This window comes from Chiloscyllium plagiosum, unplaced genomic scaffold (genome assembly GCF_037043375.1).
Source record: "Chiloscyllium plagiosum isolate Xiang-an unplaced genomic scaffold, Cpla_swu_hap1 HiC_scaffold_1, whole genome shotgun sequence".
Taxonomy (NCBI): Eukaryota; Metazoa; Chordata; class Chondrichthyes; order Orectolobiformes; family Hemiscylliidae; genus Chiloscyllium; species Chiloscyllium plagiosum.
The window spans coordinates 102,064,360-102,085,358 of NW_028270139.1; the positions used below are offsets into that span (position 1 = coordinate 102,064,360).

General features: G+C 39.7%; 1 protein-coding gene across 9 annotated transcripts in view; it reads right to left on the reverse strand.

Moving 5' to 3' along the window:
* unc13bb (unc-13 homolog Bb (C. elegans)) overlaps positions 1–20,999 on the reverse strand; it is a 640,614-nt gene that overhangs the window by 20,668 nt on the left and 598,947 nt on the right. For 7 of the 9 annotated variants that reach the window (XM_087989458.1, XM_087989459.1, XM_087989467.1 and 4 more), the window contains 3 exons: positions 6,880–6,936; positions 5,917–5,997; positions 1,269–1,416 (listed from right to left, as the gene is read on the reverse strand). In XM_087989458.1, the coding sequence (XP_087845584.1) occupies positions 1,269–1,416; positions 5,917–5,997; positions 6,880–6,936 (286 nt within the window). The remainder of the gene's footprint in view (positions 1–1,268; positions 1,417–5,916; positions 5,998–6,879; positions 6,937–20,999) is intronic. The other 2 variants (XM_087989462.1, XM_087989478.1) reach the window with 1 other exon arrangement.

Here is a 20,999-nt window from a genome sequence, read left to right on the forward strand (position 1 = left end):
TCATGAGAAGTGTTGATTAATCAATGAAATAGCTTATAAAAGGGTTCACACTTTTAAACATTGCAGTCACCTAAAACAAATCAGTTAAGGGTATCAAACCTCTGGCCATGTGGTTCTAATCAAGTTATTCATATCCAGCTATTTTGGGGCTGTTAAACGTTCATAATGGACCAATCATGAAGCAACATACAGTACCAGATCTTCTGCGCACACTGGATTTTGGCCTTCTATTTTCCTCAAACAAAGACACCAGAGTTGAGGGGATGCAGCTGAGGAGCAGTTCCTTGGCTATGGAAAAGTAGTGGGCTGGGACACTTCAGTTGAACCAATTCATTGCCACATTCTCAAGGGCCACTAAACATTGACTCAGCCAGTGACTCCCACTTCCCATGAATGAATAAAATAAAATCCAATGATCGAAGTGGGGAAGCTTGAAGTTCTCCATAGCTTGGTCCTCTTAGAAAGCAGGCCAAGGGATACTCTCTGTTTTATTCTTAAGGAGATGGTACTGGTGAGTCAGCCTGTCACCACCCTCCCTTTCCTGTGATACACCACTTTTTGTCGGGTTACAGTCAAGAAATTGTTCCAAACAACACAGCTATATGTACAAAATAAAAATGGCTCTTAAGTTCCTGGGAAACTTAACTACCTAAATATACAATTGTTTGTACTTTGTAAATTCAAGTTACTCATCTCCACTCATTCCTTCTTATGGAAAGGCAGGCTACTAATTTCTCTTTAATTTTCACGCGCTATTTCTGTCATTGAGTTCAGTTAACAGAAACCCGACTGAGGTTATTGCAGCTGGTATTATCATTACCTTCCTTTTAGCTGGTACTCCATCTAGTGGGCCACCTGATAACTAACAAACTTCCCTCCAACTGATTCAGGTCATGCCACAGATCTAATTTTCAAATCTATCTTGATTCAATTATGAGAAAACTGAAACCTCAAACTGATCATAATCTTTTGAATGGGCCAGTCCACATTTGACAGAAAAATAAAACAAAAATAAAACTTAAAATAAATATTCTCAATTTTCAGTAGTTCTATAGCATCATAATGCAGCTTTCCAGAAAGTCAGTATCACTTTTTTGGGGAAGAAAACTAAGTGATGTGCACACAAAAATATGTATGTTTGACAATGTTTGAATAGAGGGAACCTTGACAAAGAAAGAGTGTCAGGTTTGCCCATTACTCTAAACAGGAATACATCATAACTACAGAGTAACTACATTCTCCCAAGAATTGTTCTTTCAAGAACTTACCCTGAGCAGTCTGAGACTGGACGAATGTTTTGATGAGGGTATCTGTGGTTTGAGTGTAGAGCGAGAGTGCATATCGCAAGGACTGAAGGTCTGGACTCTTCTCCAGGAAAGTTTTTTTCAGACCATTTCCACCAGCATGGAAGTATTGCTGTAACGTTAAAGTTTGAACATAAACAATCTGACCTCGTGAATCACTAACATCTGTACCCACGATTTAGTCTGCAGCTGTCATTTCATATAACTTTCTAACAATACTAACAGGGAAGTTATCACCAAACCTTAGCAGGTAAAAAGGTCTTTCCCATGTAAACACAAAATATAATGGCGTAAATTAAACCAAACATTTTGCCCCCTTGAGAAACTGTCATTCATTTATCATATTTGTAAATTAGTTCCATAAAATGATAATTTCCCCTTTTAACTGTATCTACAAGTAAGACCTTTCCTGTATTAACTGCCCTTCAAACAGGCAATCAAATCCCAAAAACTGCTTTCTATATTTTGATCCAGAATGAGATTTAATTTTAACATTCTGACCTTCATACCGTTGGTTTGCCAGCACAAGAAAAGCTATCTTAAACACAGTAAATGCAAAACAAAGTAAAAACAGAATACGCTTTTGCTTGATCTTAGTGAGTTGACAGAAAATGATCAATTGCATTTTAACCAGTTTTAAATAACCATAGAGGAGAACACACTCTTAATTGAAGCAATTGTATTATAATACTTACTTCATCTGCAGTATTACCAACTTAAAAGTGCTATGATTAATTAACAGGAATGTAATTCAATTTATTTTTTTTAGATTAGATTACTTTACAGTGTGGAAACAGGCCCTTCGGCCCAACAAGTCCACACCGACCCGCCGAAGCGTAACCCACCCATACCCGTACATTTACCCCTTACCTAACACTACGGGCAATTTAGCATGGCCAATTCACCTGACCTGCACATCTTTGGACTGTGGGAGGAAACCGGAGCACCCGGAGGAAACCCACGCAGACACGGGGAGAACGTGCAAACTCCACACAGTCAGTCGCCTGAGGCGGGAATTGAACCCGGGTCTCTGGCGCTGCGAGGCAGCAGTGCTAACCACTGTGCCACCGTGCCGCCCATCATTTGTGTGCATTAGAATCATAGAGATGTACAGCACGGAAATAGACCCTTCGGTCCAACTTGTCCATGCTAACCAGATACCCTAACCTAATCTAGTCCCACTTGCCAGCACTCAGCCCATATCCCTCCAAACCCTTCCTATTCATATAACCATCCAAATGCCTTTTAAATGTTGCAATTGTACTAGCCTCCACCACTTCCTTTGGTAGCTCATTCTACACATGTTCCACCCTGTGTGAAAAGGTTGCCCCTTAGGTCTCTCTTATATCTTTCCCCTCTCAGCCTAACCTATGCCCTCTAGTTCTGGGCTCCCCCACCCCAGGGAAAAGACTTTGTCTATTTATCCTATCCATGCCCCTCATAATTTTATAAACCTCTATAAGGTCACCCCTCAGCCTCTGACACTCCAGAGAAAACAGCTCCGGCCTATTCAACCTCTTCCTTTAGCTCAAATCTCTAACCCTGGCAACATCCTTGTAAATCTTTTCTGAACCCTTTCAAGTTTCACAACATCTTTCTAATAGGAAGGAGACCAGAATTGCACGCAATATTCCAAATTGCACGCAAAAGTGGCCTAACCAACATCCTGCACAGCTGCAAGATGATTTCCTAACTCCTGTACTCAATACTCTGACCAATAAAGGAAAGCATACCAAACAGCATCTTCACTATCCTATCAACTTGTGACTCTACTTTCAAGGAGCTATGAACCTGCACTCCAAGGTCCCTCTGTTTAGCAACACTCCTTAGGACCTTACCATTAAGTGTATAAATCCCACTCAGATTTGCTTTCCCAAAATGCTGCACCTCGCATTTATCTAAATTAAACTCCATCTGCCACTCCTCAGGCCACTGGCACATCTGATCAAGATCCGTTGTAATCTGAGGTAACCTTCTTCGTTGTCCACTACACTTCCAATTTTGGTGTCATCTGCAAACTTACTAAATAAACAAGCTGCAAGAGCAAATGATTCTTGTTAACTAGGTTGGAACACTCATCCTAATGGCCTGATTCACTCAGTCTCTTGACTGGATTATTACAACTACAGTGATGACAATTTTTGCTTAAAAAGGTAGGAGACAAACGTGTAAACTTTCTAAATTGTTAAAGAGTGGTACTCCAGTTTATTAGCAATATTTCAGAGTGCAATCCTCTTCTGCCTTTCGAGCTTAAAAAAAAAACTTTAGATTTAAATCAATGCAGTCACAGAAAGTTCAATAAAAGCTGACAGCATTTCGATATTTAGGGTGGGAATTTTCATATATAATATTAGATTTTTTCTTGTGAATTGAAACTAGTTGCAAACACTTCCAATAATCCTAACTGGAATTACATTTTACATTCACAAAACAAAAGTTATTCACCACCTATCATATCAATCCCTGGTTCAAAAGTCATGGCAGCCCAAAGGCAATGATTATGGAGACAAATAATTGATTTCAATATCTTAATTGAGGTCTTTTTTTTCGAAGAAGTTTCAATATCATTAAACCAAACCACAGAACCAATTTCTTATGAGGGTCAGGCCAAAGCTTGAATGTAGACTTTTCTCTTTTAGATGCTAATTGAATTAAGAGTATTTCAAAAGATTTCTGTACTTATGGCAGAACTCTTAGGAAAACGGACATACAGAGAGATCTGGATGCACAGGTCCACAGATCCCTGAAGGTGGATAAGGTGATCAAGAAAGCATATAGCACACTTTTGTTCATTGAGCGCGGCATCAAATATAAATGTTGGCAATGTTGCAATTGTATAAAACTTTAGTTAGGCCACACTTGGGGACAGTCATGTCATATTGTGTGTAGTTCTGGTCACCACACTACCAGAAGCACATGGATGCTTAAAACAGGTTGCAGAGAAGGTTTACCAGAATGTTGTCTGGTCTGGAGGTTTTTAGTTATCAGGAGAGGTTGGATAAACTCAGATTGTTTTTACTGGAAAGATGGAGGCTTAGGGGTGACCTGTTAGAAGTCTACAAAATTATGAAGCATAGGTAGGATGGATAGTAAGAGGCTTTTTCCCAGGGTGGAAAGGAAAACTGTGAGAGGACACAAATTCAAGATGAGAGGGGGAAAGTTTAGCAGAGAACTGCTAGGCAAACCTTTCACACAAAGGGTGGTGAGTACATGGAATGCTCTGCTTGTGGAGGTGGTGTAAGCAGGAACGTTAGCAACATTTAAAGTGTATCTTGACAGACACATGACAGGATACCAACAGAGGGATAGAAAGCATGCATGGGCAATAAATAGCAGTCTAAATAAAGATCTGGAATCAGCGCAGACCTGGTGGGCCTGCATTGTATTAAAATTTCAAAATAAATGAGGCTAGAAATTGCTGAGGCAATAAAATCAGTCAAGTGCTTTCGCATGACAACCCCCTGTTATTTTACTGAACTAATAAGCATGTAAAAGAGAGAATAAACACCTCTGCTGTCAGAGGCCTGTCACTGAAACACATTAAATAGCGATTTACTATTATCATCAAGAGAAATTTCAAAACTACATAATTTAATTTCTTCCCTGTCAAAGTTTCATACATTGAATAAAATAAAGGCAGAAAAATGATTAAAAAGGAAAATATACATAAAATGTCATTTCACAAATCCAGAAACTTGAAACCTATTCAAAATAAAGTAACATTCACCAAGTAAACAAAATTGAAAATAACATTCAAGTTTATAGAACAATGTACAGAAAGGCAAAAACTTATGTCACAGTGTAGAAACGTTTAACTGCCAATTCTCCAGTAACACTGGCATACTCAAATAAAAATAGTGAAAAAACCTCATACAGGGGAACAACCAATTTATCTTGAGGGACCAGCTTGAGCCAGTGCTGAAGAAAACAAACAAAAGCAGAATATTGCAGAATCTGAAACATACACAGAAAATGCTGGAAAAACCCAGCAGGTTTGATAACATCCAAGGAGAGAGAAAAAATAAGTTAACAGAGTTCAAATTCAAGCAACAGTTAAGAGAATTATAGAATCACACAATATGGAGGCCCTTTGGCTTATTGAAGCTGCACTGATAGAAAAATTATTAAATCTACACTTGCCTCACTTTCCAGCACTTGGTCCAGAACTTTGAATGTTATGACATTTCAAGTGCTTATCCACATACTTTTTAAAAAAGGTGGTGAGGTATAACAAGGTGGTCATATGTTGAAATACAAACCGTTTTAAAAAGATGGCAACTGACACTTATATGCTATCAGAGGAATACCCACAGACATGTGAAAAAAGTTGTTCTGATGATGAAGAGACACCAGACTCAAAATGTGAACTCTGCTTTCTCCCCACCTTACTGGTTTCTTCAAGAATTTCTGTTTCTTTTCAGATATCTAGCATCCATAGCTCTATGCTTTAGTTTTGTGAAACAAAAGGTAGCTTTGAAGGAAAAGAATTTCCTGGAATTCCCAATATTTGCCTTCAGATTTAATTCTGACATAAGATCAGAATGATTCACAATTTTTCTAATCTCAGTTAGATGGAATGATTTTAAAATAAAGCTGCATTCCTCTCACTTACCTTAATTGTATCAAGTGCTAAATCCATAATAGCACATTGTTTTGGTGTAAGGCTTTTGGCTTCTTCCCGAACCATGTGATCCTGGAAAAATCAAATCTTGCATGGTTAGATATTTCATAGAGATGAGAATATTGCTCACTTGTACATATTTATGAAGTTTCTTTTGGCCTGACAAAGGGAATAACATTCAAATGAACTTGTTTTGTGTCTACCGATAAATAATTTGTAAGCAGTCCAATGACGTCCTCAGTTTTATGTGGAGAATCTCCTAATGGGTTTCGAGCTGATCATAAAAGTCAAATGTTTGCTTTAGCAAGACCTTCTTTGTCATTAATCTTAGTCAAAGAACATAATAAACATTTCTTGGTTAAAAGATCAAAACTATAAATGATGATATCTATTATGGAGGTGTGTCAGAGAACTTGCATGACTGCTCATATTTGTTTTGGAACAGGCAATGCTATTAAAATATTAGCTATAAGACTTAACCACAAAGTATTATTTAATATTTGTGGATGGATATTAAACCATCGAGTTTGTTTCCTTCCCTCAGTCTTATTAAACAGAATTTTTACTTGAGCTTCATTCCAGAGAAATTGTGTATTGTGATAAGTACAGAATGCACCTGAAAATGCACATTTTTGCTTTACATGGAGCATTCTGAGTTCAAGTTTACGTGACAGAAAACAACGGTTTTGATTTCTCATTTTTCATTGCTACAATTATAGCTGGCAATAGCATACAATGCACACTGCAAAAGCACTTTTTAAAAAAAATAAAAACTAATTTCAAATAGCATTCTTGCATTTCATGAGAGCACCATAATAATTTATAGATTTGAATTTCTGACAGACAAGAATATATTTTAAAAACACACCAAGCTTTCTTTGCTTTAAATACAGGTCAAGCACTTCTCTATACAGCACACAGATTTATTGCTCATGCAATAAAATACACTGATACCTTCAGTTTTGATAACTGCCCCAGTTCTTTAGCAGCAGTGAAAATCAGCTGTGTTCCCTGCGATTGCATGTATTAGAAGGAAGAAAAACCAATCAAAAGTTGAATTTTTTACAAAATTTTTAAAAAGCAATTTTATTAAATGGACTGCAAGTGTGTTACATATACACATATCCATATTTGAGTTTGGGTTTCCTGGTCAGCAGAACACCAGTACTTGCCATTAAAGAATGTTTCTCACAAAGACCTAGCAATGTTTTTGCCTTTGCTAAGCTTTATATTGGTCAAGGATATGCTCAGATATTCAGTGATGTTACCTACGGGATTAAGCACATTGAAGAAGCCACACAGACAGCAAACTACGAAACTGAATCCAGTGAATACTGTTCACATTTTACATATTTTGTGGAGAAAAAACAAGTTGGGATTTATTAAGCAAATTTTTAAAACACTTATTAAAACCTGTGCATATTTTGTAATATTGAAATTTGACATTCTGTAATCATAAAATTTGTATTTCAAGACTACAGAAGGTGTTCATATGACTTAGCATGCCTTTAAAATCATGTCAGACCTCATTATACAAGGTGTAACATTTTTAGAGTTATTTTCGTGATATTACACTGTGAAGATGACATCTATGTTCAGTGATTTCTGAGATTGTTATCTGCAGAGACTTCAACAACATAACTTGTCAAGTAACAGGGAATTACTGTCAGCAATTTATGGACATGTGAGCTTAATTGTGCATCTGCAGGCATCAGATGTTACTGTCAGTTTCACACATATAATGATGACACTAATAGCTTTGCCATCAAAACTTACATTATCCAGGCTTAAATATTGTATCCGTAATTAAGGTATGGAATTTTAAAGCAGAAAGCATTGAATTATTTCAATATTGTTATAGTATGAATTAAGTCATTATTATTCAAATAAAGCAATTTCCAGTGCCTATTAGAATACTTTACTTATGAATTAATCTGCTACATAATATTTGAGGTAATAATTTAACCATCAGGAGCCCAATATGTTCCCAGGGTTAAAAGAAACTACCATGACTGAACTGGAGATTTGCACGGTTCATATCCATTTATAATCTGTAATTAAATGTAGTCTAACTATTATAGCCTCAGAACTCTCCACAGACTGAAAAATATTTGGTTTTAAAAAACCTCCACCTGGTCACTCCAAATAAACATACAAATCCCATTAACTAAATGGAAATCATCCTGTATGCTGGCTTGCAAAGTACCAATTGATTCACAATGATCACCAGGAGGAAAAGCTTTTGTGGTGGGGTGGTAATGTCTCTACATTAGAGCCAGGAAACATGCCAAATCCCACCTGCAGTGCGAACAACACATCTGGACAAGCCAATTAAAAATATCTAGAGGAGAGGAGAAATGACCCTCTTATCCACTCTGTCTAGTAGTCAGCCAATCTTCTATGTTCTTATTTTATTAAATAGCCTACAGCATAGTACCTTATCGGATGCCTTCTGAAATTCCAAATATATAACATTCATGGTTTTCCCTTTATCTATTCTGTTTGTTATCGCCTCAAAGAATTCCAATACATTTGTCATGCATGAATTCCGCCTTGTGAGGTCATGTTGCCTCTGATTGATCATATTTTGCATTTCTAAATAACCTATTATTACATCAAAGTTTGTGCGAAGATTTGTAGTTCAGGTGCTCGTTGTTGTGGTTCTGTTCGCCGAGCTGGAAGTTTTTGTTGTAAACGTTTCGTCCCCTGGCTAGGCGACATCATCAGTGCTTGGGAGCCTCCTGCGAAGCGCTTCTTTGATGTTTCCTCCGGTGTTTATAGTGGTCTGTCCCTGCCGCTTCCGCTTGTCAGTTTCAGCTGTCCGCTGTAGTGGTTGGTATATTGGGTCCAGGTCGATGTGTTTGTTGATGGAGTTTGTGGATGAATGCCATGCCTCTAGGAATTCCCTGGCTGTTCTCTGTCTGGCTTGCCCTATGATAGTAGTGTTGTCCCAGTCAAATTCATGTTGCTTGTTGTCTGCGTGTGTGGCTACTAAGGATAACTGGTCGTGTCGTTTCGTGGCTAGTTGATGTTCATGCATGCGGATTGTTAGCTGTCTTCCTGTTTGTCCTATATAGTGTTTTGTGCAGTCCTTGCATGGTATTTTGTACACTACATTCGTTTTGCTCATGTTGGGTATCGGGTCCTTCATTCTGGTGAGTTGTTGTCTGAGCGTGGATGTTGGTTTGTGTGCCGTTATGAGTCCTAGGGGTCGCAGTAGTCTGGCTGTCAGTTCCGAGATGCTCCTGATATATGGTAGTGTGGCTAGTCCTTTTGGTTGTGGTATGTCCTCGTTCTGTGGTCTTTCTCTTAGGCATCTGTTGATGAAGTTGCGCGGGTATCCGTTTTTGGCGAATACCTTGTATAGGTGTTCCTCTTCTTTTTGCAGTTCTGGTGTACTGCAGTGTGTTGTGGCCCTTCTGAATAGTGTCCTGATGCAGCTTCGTTTGTGTGTGTTGGGGTGGTTACTTTCATAGTTTATAACTTTGTCTGTGTGTGTGGCTTTCCTGTATACCCTTGTAGTGCATTCTCCGTTTGGTGTTCTCTGTACCATCACGTCTAGGAATGGGAGTTGGCTATCCTTTTCTTCTTCTCTCGTGAATCGGATTCCTGTGAATGTGGCGTTGATGACCCGGTGTGTTTTTTCTACTTCCGTGTTTTAATGATTACAAACGTGTCATCGACATATCTGACCCAGAGTTTGGGTTGAATTTGTGGTAGGACTGTTTGTTCTAACCTTTCCTAGAGGCATGGCATTCATCCACAAATCCATCAACAAACACATCGACCTGGACCCAATATACCAACCACTACAGCGGACAGCTGAAACTGACAACCGGAATCGGCAGGGACAGACCACTATAAACACCGGAGGAAACATCAAAGAAGCGCTTCGCAGGAGGCTCCCAAGCACTGATGATGTCGCCTAGCCAGGGGACGAAACGTTTGCAACAAAACTTCCAGCTCGGCGAACAGAACCACAACTATTATTACATCCTTTTAAATAGTGATATTTCCCAAATGACAGATCTCAAGTGAATTAGCCTGTAATGACCTGATTTTTTTTTGTTACCTTATTTTTCTAAGTAAATGTGTCACATTGGCAGTTTTAATATCTTCTGGGAATTATTCCAGAATCTAACGATTCTGGATAGATTAGCAGCATCTCAGAGTAGCTACTTCTTTTAACATCCTAGCATGCATCTCATCACGTCTAAGGAACTAATTCATCTTTAACTTAAGTAGTTTCCCTAAATTTTTCGAGCTGAGCTTATATTGCCTCCAATACACACAACTATCTTCCTTTGTGCAAGCTAAATCTCCAACAACTGGAGAATTTGCATCCCGATTCCCACTCAGAACATGGAGGGGCCCTCCACCAGGTTAGTTCTCAAAGAAATTCAGGGAACTGACCAGATTCTAGCCCATGGAATTGAAGGGATTGACATCAGAGCATTTATGGAACTTGGGGAGGCATTTGACAAAATGCAGAAAAGGTGTATGAGAATAATTCTGTGGTGAAGAGATTTCCAATATGAGGATAGATTTGAGAAGCTGGGCAGTTCTCCTGAGCGAAGATTTGACTGAAGCATTCAAAATTGAAAAGAATAGAATGAGAGGAAGAAACCCCACTGGTTAAAGGGTTGAGAACCACAGGTATAGCTGTAAGATTTATCACAAAAGAACTAAAACATGAGGAAAGACTTATTTTATGCACTGCCTTAGTGAATGCCAGATATAGACTGAATTTTAGCTTTCAAAAGGAAACTGGATAAGCAACTTAAGAAAAACCATTTAAGCATTCCAAACTGGTCCCCTTCTTTCCTCAATGTCAGCCTGCCAGCACCTCCTAAACCACTCACATCAAACATGCTCCTGGTACAAATAAATCCCAGCCCAGAATCCATTTCCAAGAATGCACAGTTTTTCAGCTTAAGGCAGAAACTTGCCAAAAATGATGAGTAGATTTGCTTCACTAAACGTGCAGCTATTTTATCTTCAATCACCAGAGGGAGATGTACATCGCAACTTGGAACTCTATTTGAGTCTCTGTAAGTACATTATTTCCCCTTTTAGTTTGTATCATAATCTTATACATTATTAACTGAATATCAGAAATAATGGCGAAGTAAAATCTAAGTTTATTATTTTAGGCACCCTGGACCCATGGTGGGCAGAGATCAAGGCACATGTTTGCAACTAGAAATCCTGGAAATACTGGGATGATGAAGGTCCTGTCAAATTTAATAGCAAAATTTAATTCACACTTTTAAGAAAGTGGGGATGGGTTGTTAGAGATCTCAAAGGTGAGAGGGATCCAATGAGACATAAGAAATAGGAACAGGAGTAAGCTGTTTGGTCTCTTGAGCCTGTTCTGCCATTCAATAGGATCATGGCCTAACATTTCTATTTTCTTGCCCTCTCTCTATAACTCTCGATTCCCCTACTGATCAAGAATCTATCTTGTTCAGCCTTAAATATATAGAAGGAATCTGCCACCCCTGCTCTCTCTGGCAGAGAGTTCCAAAGACTCACAACCTTCTGAGAGAAGAAATTCCTCCTAATCTCAATATTAAATTGACACCCCTTAATTCTGAGACTGTCTCTTCTGCTCCTAGACTCCCCATGAGGGGATATACCCTTTCACTATTTATCCTGTCATGTCCTTAAGAATCCTGTATGTTTCAATGAGATTACCGTTCATTCTTTCAACTTCCAATGACTTCCAAGACAACCTGTTTAACCTTTGCATATAAGGCAATTCCTCCAAACCGGGAAATCATACTAATAAACATTCTCTGAACAGCCTCCAATGAAATGATGTGGTGCTGGAAAAGCACAGGTCAGGCAGCATCCGAGGAGCAGGAAAATCGATATTTGCCCTAAACATCGATTTTCCTGCTCCTCGGATGCTGCCTGACCTGCTGTGCTTTTCTAGTACCACACTCTTGACTCCAATCTCCAGCATCTGCAGTCCTCACTTTCGTCCAATGAAATTATGTCTTTTCTTAAATAGGGGAACCAAAAGTGCTCCCAATACTCCAGATGTGGTGTCGCAGCACCTTGTACATTTGTAGTAAGACTTCACTACTCTTCTTCACCAACCTCCCACCATTCCATTAGTGTCCTTGATTACTGGGTGCTAGCTTTCTGTATTTCATGGCTGAAAATGTGTTGCTGGAAAAGCGCAGCAGGTCAGGCAGCATCCAAGGAACAGGAGAATCAACGTTTCGGGCATAAGCCCTTCTTCACACTTTCCTCATTCCTGAAGAAGGGCTTATGCCCGAAACGTCGATTCTCCTGTTCCTTGGATGCTGCCTGACCTGCTGCGCTTTTCCAGCAACACATTTTCAGCTCTGATCTCCAGCATCTGCAGTCCTCAATTTCTCCTCTTCTGTATTTCATGCACAAGTACCCACATGTACCTTTGTATTGCAGCTTTCTGTAGTTTTTCTTCATTGCATTAATATTCTGTTCTGAAGTTCTCCCTTCCAAAATTAAATACTTCACATTTTCCCACATTACATTCCATTTTCCACATTCTTGCTCACTTACTTAACCCATCAATATCTCTTTCTAAACTGTTTACATCCCTCTCACAATCTCTTTTCCATTCATTTTTGTGACATCTGCATATTTGGCTGCAGTTCTTTTGCTTCCTTCCTCCAAGTCATTCCTAGTAAACAGCTGCATTCCCAGCCCTGATCCTTGTGGAACCCCACTGGTTGAGGGTCATCATCCTAAAAAAAGAGAACCCCTTAACCTCACTCGCTGTTTCCTGCCCATTAGCCAATTCTCTTTCCATGCCAGTACACCATAAGATCATAAGTCATAGGAACAGAAATTAGGCCATTCAGCCCACCAAATCTGCTCTGCCATTCAATCTTGGCTGATATTTCTCAACCCCATTCTCCCACTTTCTCCCCATAACCCTTGATAATTAAGAACCTATCGAACACCATCTTAAATATACTCAATGACCTGGCCTCCATAGCCTTCTGTGGTAGTGAATTCCACAGATTCATCACTCTCTGACTGAAGACGTTTCTCTATATCTCTGTTCTAAGATGTCTTCCCTTTACTCTAAGGCTACGCGCCCTTGGGTCCTAGTCTTTCCTACCAATGTAAACATGTTCCCAACATCTGCTCTGTCCAGGCCATTCAGCATTCTGTATGTTTCAATTAGATCCCTCTCACCCTTCTAAATTCCATTGAGTATTGATCCCGAGCCCTCAAACATTCCTTATATGTTAAGCTTTTCATTCTTGGGACATGCTCGTAAACGTCCTCTGAACATACTCCAGGGCTAGTACAATGTTCTTGAGACATGGGGCCCAAAACTGCACACAATATTTCAAATGTGGTCTGACCAGAGCTGTCTGGAGCCTCAGAAGTACATCCCTACTTTTATATTCAAGTCCTCTCAAAATAAAGCCATCATTACATTTGCCTTCTTAACTACTGATTCAACTTGCAAGGTTACCTTGAGAGAATCCTGGACTAGAACTCCCAAGCCTCTTTATACTTCAGACTTCTGAATTTTCTCCCACTAAGAAAACAGTCCATGCTTCTAGCCTTCTTACCAAAGTGCATGACCTCATACTTTCCCACATTGTACTCTATGTGTCACTTCTTTGCCCACTCTCCTAATTTGTCCAAATACTTCTGCAGTCTCCCTGCCTCCCTACCTATCTTTGTAGCATCTTGCAACCTTAGCCAGAATGCCCTCAGTTCCTTCATTAGATCATTAACGTATAAAGTGAAAAGTTGTGGTTCCAACACTGACCCTTGCGGAATACCACTTGTCATCGGCTGCGATCCTGAGAAAGACCCTTTTATCACTACACTATTTTCTGCTAGACAACCAATGCTAGCCATTCTATCCATGCTAGCACCTTGCCTCTGACACCATGCATGGGCCCTTATCTTACTCAGCAGCCTCCTGTGCTTGAAGTCCAGGTGGATAACATCCATTGGCTCTCCTTGGTCTTACCTGCTCACTACATCCTCAAAGAATTCTAGCAGATTTGTCAGGCATGATCTCTCCTTGATGAAACCATGCTGACGTTGCCTTATTTTACCATGCACTTCCAAGTATTTAGAAATCTTAACCTTCACAATGGACTCCAAAAAATACCACTTCCAACACCATGGCTCCTATCTAGTGACTTAACCTTTTGTGAGATGCCTTGTTGAATGCACTATGGGAGTCCAAATACAACATATCTATTTTTTTTCTTCTATCCAGATGAGACTGCCTCAAAACTCTCTAATAAACTAGTCAGACACAATTTCCCTTTCACGAAGCCATGCTGACTCTGTTTAATTAGATTATGATTTTTCAAATGTTTCGCTATTATATCCTTAATAATTGATTACAACACTTTTCCAACAATAGATGTAAGGCTAATTGGCTGAGAGTTGCCTGTTTTTTTCTTGTTTCGAATAGGGGCGTCACATTGGCAATTTGCAAAATCTCTAGTATCTCTCCCAAATCCAAGGAGTTTTGAAAACTACAACCAATGCATGTGCTATCTTTGTAGCTACCTATTTTAGGATCCTAGGATACAAGCCATCAAGGTCAGGGGATTTATCTGCCTTTAGCCCTCTTAGTTTGTCAGAAAGTACACCTCCAGTCATGCTAATTCATCCTCCCGTATTCTTCATTATTAATGGGATGTGCAAAATATCTTACAGTAAAACCTGATGCATTAATCTTTTTAATTCCTGCCATTTCCTTCTTCCCCATAACTGTTTCCCTAGATTCATTTTCTGAGGTGCCTATGTTCATGTTGACCTCTCTCTCTTTTGGTATACTGTATTTGAAGAAGCTCTTATGTCAGTTCTGATATCCTTTGTTAGTTTGCCCTCAGAGCTTATTTTCTCTGGCTTTAGTATCTTTTTAATCCTCCTTTGCTGGTGTTATGGACTAGACCAAAACCCCTCAACAGATATTAAGATGATAGTCTAGACTCCAACTTTTTTTTAAAGACAAGTGCCAGGCATTGCATTCCCAATGAAATTCAATTGCTCAAACTACCGGTCTTAAAGCAAAACATGCTTTATTCATGCACTACAGTTAAAATACAATAGAAGAAAGAAGAAATTAGGAGTAATTTAACTCTATTGGAAAATGTAACAGAATAATAGCTTATTTAATTGCGAAATAGTAACTGTCTCAATATAGTATCATCCCATAAACACACTCTTGACAAAGACAAATTCAGTATAGAGGATTATCTCACTTGCAATTCTCCAGTCCAGGAGGAAAAGCCATCAAGAGAAAATTGAGGGATGAATAGCAGCAAGACATGTACTCTAGCTTCCAAACCCAGCTTCAAGGCCCCAGCAACTACTACTGAAAACCTAACATTAAAAATCCTGTGACAGCTTGACCCTATCCATTCATGCTGCTTCTATCGTTTCAACATTTTAAAAAAAAAATGCCTCACAAGTTGTTTATTTTATTGGCTTTGGAGCAGACTACCCACTACCTCTGTCACAACCTTTCATAAAAATAACCAAGACAAAACATACCTCTTAAAGTCTTAGTATCATCACACTGGATTTATCCCACTGTTAGGGCTATCATAGATCTTGCCTCTTTACAAAGTTTTTCTTTCTTACTCTATTTCATCTCCATTGTTAGTTTATCCCACCCTTTGAATCTTGCCTCATTACACAGATCTATTTTTTTCTGAAAGTCATAATGATCTCCTTAAATAACTGCCACTGCATGCTAATCTATCCACCTCGGTGCTGTTCTTCCAGCTTGCACCGTGAGCTTTGCGGGAGCACTGCAACAAACCCGAGACAGAGATAAAGGTCATCGAACATGGTGGTGTGTTGAAATGGCAGCACATCCCCATCATCCACATCCACATCCACATCCAAAGGATTATTAGCTGGCATTTCTGCTACCTCCATGATGCCACCATTAGACACATTTTTCCCTCTGGGACACCTTGGTCCACTGCTTCTCCTCCTAAAATCTCCCTCCAGCACCTTTGCATGCAGAAGGGGCACAGATAAGGTGAAAAGCCAAGGTCTACTCGCCAGAATCTGGGATTCTAAAACTGAAGGTCCTCGATTTAAGGAGGGAGGGGAAAGATTTAAAAGGGACCTGAGGGGCAACTTTTTCACATAGAGAGTGGTGCATGTATGAAACGAGCTGCTAGAGGAAGTAGTGGAGGCTGGTACAATTACATAAGACATATAGATAGGTGCATGGAAAGAAAAGGTTTAGAGGGATATGGGTCAAATGTAAGCAATCCTGATTGCTGGGGTTGTTAAGAAGGCATATGGTGTGTTGGCTTTCATTAGCAGGGGGATTGAGTTTAAGAGCTGCAAGGTTATGCTGCAGCTCTATACAGCTTGGAATACTGTGTTCACACACTTGGAATATTGTGTTCAGTTCTGGTCGCCTCATTATAAGAAAGATGTGGAAGCTTTTTAGAGGGTGGAAATGAGATTTACTAGGATGCTGCCTGAACTAGAGGGCATGTCTTATGAAGAAAGGTTGAGGGAGCTAAGGTCATTCTCATTGGAGCGAAAAAGAGTGAGAGGTGACTTGATAGAGGTGTATAAGATGTTGAGATGCATAGATAGAGTGGATAACCAAATACTTTAACCCATGGCAGAACTGTCTATCAAGAGGGGGCATAATTTTAAGGTAATTGAAGGAAGGTTTAGGAGAGATGTCAGAGGTAGATTATTTACTCAAGAGAGTGGCGGGTGCATGGGATGCACTGCCAGCAGAGGTAGCATAGTCAGATACATTAGGGACATATAAACAACTCTTCATAGGCACATGGCAGATAGTACAATGAAGAGTATGTAGATTAGCTTGATCTTAGAGTAGGATAAAAGGCCGGCACAACATTGAGGACTAAAGGGCCTGTACTATGCTGTACTGTTCTATCTTCTATGTTTCATAGCTCATTTTAGGAAATGTAGTCAGCATGGACGATTTGGGCCAAAGGGCCTGTGTCCATGCCGTAAACTTCTCTCACTCTAGATCACTGTGGAAGAGATTGTGGCAGATAGTCTATTTGAGTGACCATGAAACAATTCTGTTGCTCCCAGCAAACGATCAATGCTGAAAAAAACACTTACTTATTGAATCTGGCAGTTGAGCTGCTATATTTCTTTTCAGCCATTAAATTCAAATTACAAAACCTGAGGAAAGCTCATGGCAGCCAGGATCAAGGAGATAGGGTGAGTTAAAGGTATTGGTATTCTTCCAGTTGCTGGGTGGCTTGGACTTGCGGTGGAGGAGGGCGTAACGAAGGAGTCACAGAGAGAATGGTCTCCGCAGAACACAGATAGGGGTAGCCAGGGAAATACGGGCTAACAGACTATTTACCTTCTGTATTGCATGCTGAATCAAGATGTTCACATTTTGTGACAAGTGGGGGAGGATCTCTCTGTGCTGGAGCTTTGTGCAGTCTTTCCCCATTTATAAAATATTCAGTTCTTTGATTCTTCCTGCCAAAATCCATAACCCCATATTTTAGTGTCATGGCACAATGAGAACAACCATTCTCTCAACATTGGCAAAACTAAAGAACTGATCATTAACTTCAGGAAGAAAGGGGGAAGAGCACGCCTCATGTACATAAATGGAGTGAGGTCGAGAGAGTTAAGAGCATCAAGTTCCTCAGAGTGACAATAACTGACAATGTATCCTGGACTTCCCACATAGATGTGACAGTTGAGAAAGCATAACATCTCTTCTTCCTCAGAAAGCTCGGGAAATCTGGCATGTCCATAATGTCCATAGAAAGCACACTGTCCGAATGCATGATGGCCTGGTACGACAACTACTCTGGCCAGGGTCGTAAGGAACTACGAAGGTTGTGTGCACAGCCCAGACCATCACAGAAGCCAACCTTCTATCCTTACACTCCATTAACTTGGCTCGTTGCTGTGCAAAGGCTGCCAACATCATCAAAGATGCATTGCACCCCAATAATGCACCCCTACAACCTCTTCCATCAGACAGAAGATACAGAAGCTTGAACACATGCACCAGTGGGTTCAAGAACAGCTTCTTCCAAGCCATTCTGATGAATGGACTCTCTAACTTCAAATAACGCTGATCTTGCTAATGTTGATCTCACCAAGTGCATACCCTGTGCAATGTAACCTGTATGCCGCTGTCTTTCACCCTACGATCGCTATGTCCTTATTATGATCTGCCTGTACTGCTCGTAAATAAAGCTTAAAAAAATAAATAAAATAAAACCTTTTTGCCATGTTATATTTCATCTGTGAAGTTACTGTCCATGCAATTAACCTGTCAATATCCCTCTGCAGACTCTTTGTCATCCTCATCATTTACCTTCCCAACTATTTCTATACTACCAGAAAACTTGGTGATAGTGCATTCACTTCCATCATCCAAGGCATTAATAAACATTGTAAATTATTGTGACCCAGCAGTGATCCCTGTGGCATCAGAGACAGGTTGCCATCCTGAAAGTGCCTCCTTTACCCCAAAACAATGCCTCACAAACTGTTAGCTGTTATTAGCTAGCCAATTCTCTGGTCAGGCTAACAGACGAGCCACAAATAAGAATAAAGTGCCAGGGCTTCCCAATATGTAGTTCAGGTCATGAGCTTAAAATTTTGGGATTCTTGGCTCCAAGGTAGCAATGGCTCCAAGGAGCTCTGACTGAGTTATAACAACTGTGTTCCCTCACAGACAGACCCCCACTTTCACAGGCCCACCCTTGATCTTTCTTTCCCTGTTCAGTTCCCACCTTGGAGGTCAGAGCAATTTTCAAGTCTAAAAATGGTGTCACAGAGGCAAAAGTTTTTGGGAAGCACTGACCTACAAGGACAAGAGCAGTAGGTGCATGGGACATCACCACACAAGGCTTCCCTTCCAATCTAAATACTTTTCTGACATAACTATGCCAGTGATCCTTATCTGTTGCTGGGTCAAAGTTCTGGAACGTCCATCCTAACAGTACTATGAGTGGCCCCTATGTACCAAGGACTACATCAAGATGGCAGATTAATTAAAACTTTCTTTAGGACAAGTAGGGATGAGCAATGAATATTGGCCTCGCCAATGATGCTCATATCCCACAAATTAATTTTTTAAAATGATCTCTGATCTCTTCATGATGTTTGGCTGGGATCATAAAAGAAAGAAAATATCATTCCAAGTGTAAGTTTGCAGATAAACAGCCTAATTAAATAAGCAGCCTAAAATTACTCCAATATAATTTATTTAGCAGACAACAACTATGTGATTATTTTCTGAGTCAACAGTACAACATTTGTCCCAACAAATCAATAATTCAAATATATTCAGAGAGGCAGCATTAACTCAAGATAAACACGGTGCATTGTTTTACACTGTTTGGTTTACGTTGTGAAAGTTATGCTCCAGCAGCACATTAAGCACGCACGATACATGTGTCCAAGTAAAGGCAGCATGAACAGTGCAAAGGCATTTTCATTTTTATGAAGTTTTCATTGGCACAAGGCTTCAACTTCAGTTGTGAAAGGGTTAAATGGAATTAACACAAAACTGATTTTGCAGTAATGATCACAATGGACAATCACAATGTAGAAGGCTGCCTCATTCTTTCTGTATGATTGCTTGACAGCTATCGTAATAAACAGCTGGCTATGGTGTCATGCACAGAAACTAATCTTTCAGCACAAACAAGCCTCAATGTGGTGATTTTTGGAGATTGATGAGATCTTTATGTCAGTATAAGCATGTGTGATTATTGTCAGCTTTCTGTTATATATTTATGGGATGCAGATTATAAAACAGATTTAAGTAAGTGCAGAGGAATAAGCAATAAAGTTTTAAACAAAATTACTGTAATGCCATTACAGCAAACAGATTTATAGATGATATATTTGCAAACATTCTGTCTCAACTGTAGATCAATACAGCTTATATCATTACTTAGAGTCACTTAATCTGAAATAATATTTTTTCATTTGCTTTTAACACTTTTGAATATTAATAGAATTATAGCATGGGCACAAAAATATTAAGTGACGTTTTCCTCATCAGCCCCTGTACTCATTCACTTGGTGCTGTTCATCCTTCTGAAATTTATCGACCAGAGGCACTGCTTCCTTTACAAGTGGAGGCTAAGACATCCACTTTCTGGTACGTCTGGGAGGTTTTGACACACGCACAGAGAGGACAGAATATGTGGGCTCTGCACAGAGGTCCTTTTAAAACATTTAAAAGTCATGCTAAGAGTGTCAATCCGGCATGAAGTCTGAGAGTCATGAAACTCGTATGAGCCCTACAAGAGGGCGCGCTCACAAGACCCAAGGGTTTCTCAGATATTGGAATGCTGAAAATCTGACTGCAGGCAGTTATTAGGGATACAGAAGTTCTGAAAACGCTAACTAGGACAAAGAAAGCACTGGAGATGGTAGGTCAAATTTTCCAAGGAACGGCAATCACACTCAGATTGCCACTCTGCTCCTTCTTTACATTAAGAAAGATCTCTGAAGTTTTGACAGGAGATTTTGATCAGGGTTCTTTTAGAAATTCAGAAACTGTACTTTAATCCTGACAAGCCCTTTGAAGTGTAGAATAGTCAGGGGAATCAACACTACCTTGACAACTCTTGTGAAAGGGTAAGCATCTATAAGTGAGTTTGGATTGCCAGGTGACTCCTCTGGTGGAGGGGGTTGCAGGGGACATCCAGGGCCCCAGAGCTGACGGGGGGGAAAGAGGCTGGATATAAAGGGTGTAGAGGAGGGGCAGTTAGGGGTTGCCAGTTTAACAGTTAGACTAGGTCTTTACTTGTCTAACATTTTCTGTGTAACTATTTATTTGACTGCAGTGGAACTGTCTGAATACTCCAATTTAAAAGGATACTTTTGCTGCAAAAGTTCTGGGTACAGAGGCATTGTCTATTGGAATCTTTACTTTCCCAGGCAATTACCTCTTATTTCAAGAATTCCACAAGTTCCCAATAGGCAACTCCCATTTATACCGCACAAATGACTATCTGCCATTGGAAAGTCTTGTCTGTTATCTCGGAAATCTAAAAGAGGGCGGTAACAAGAAGGATCCTAAAGTT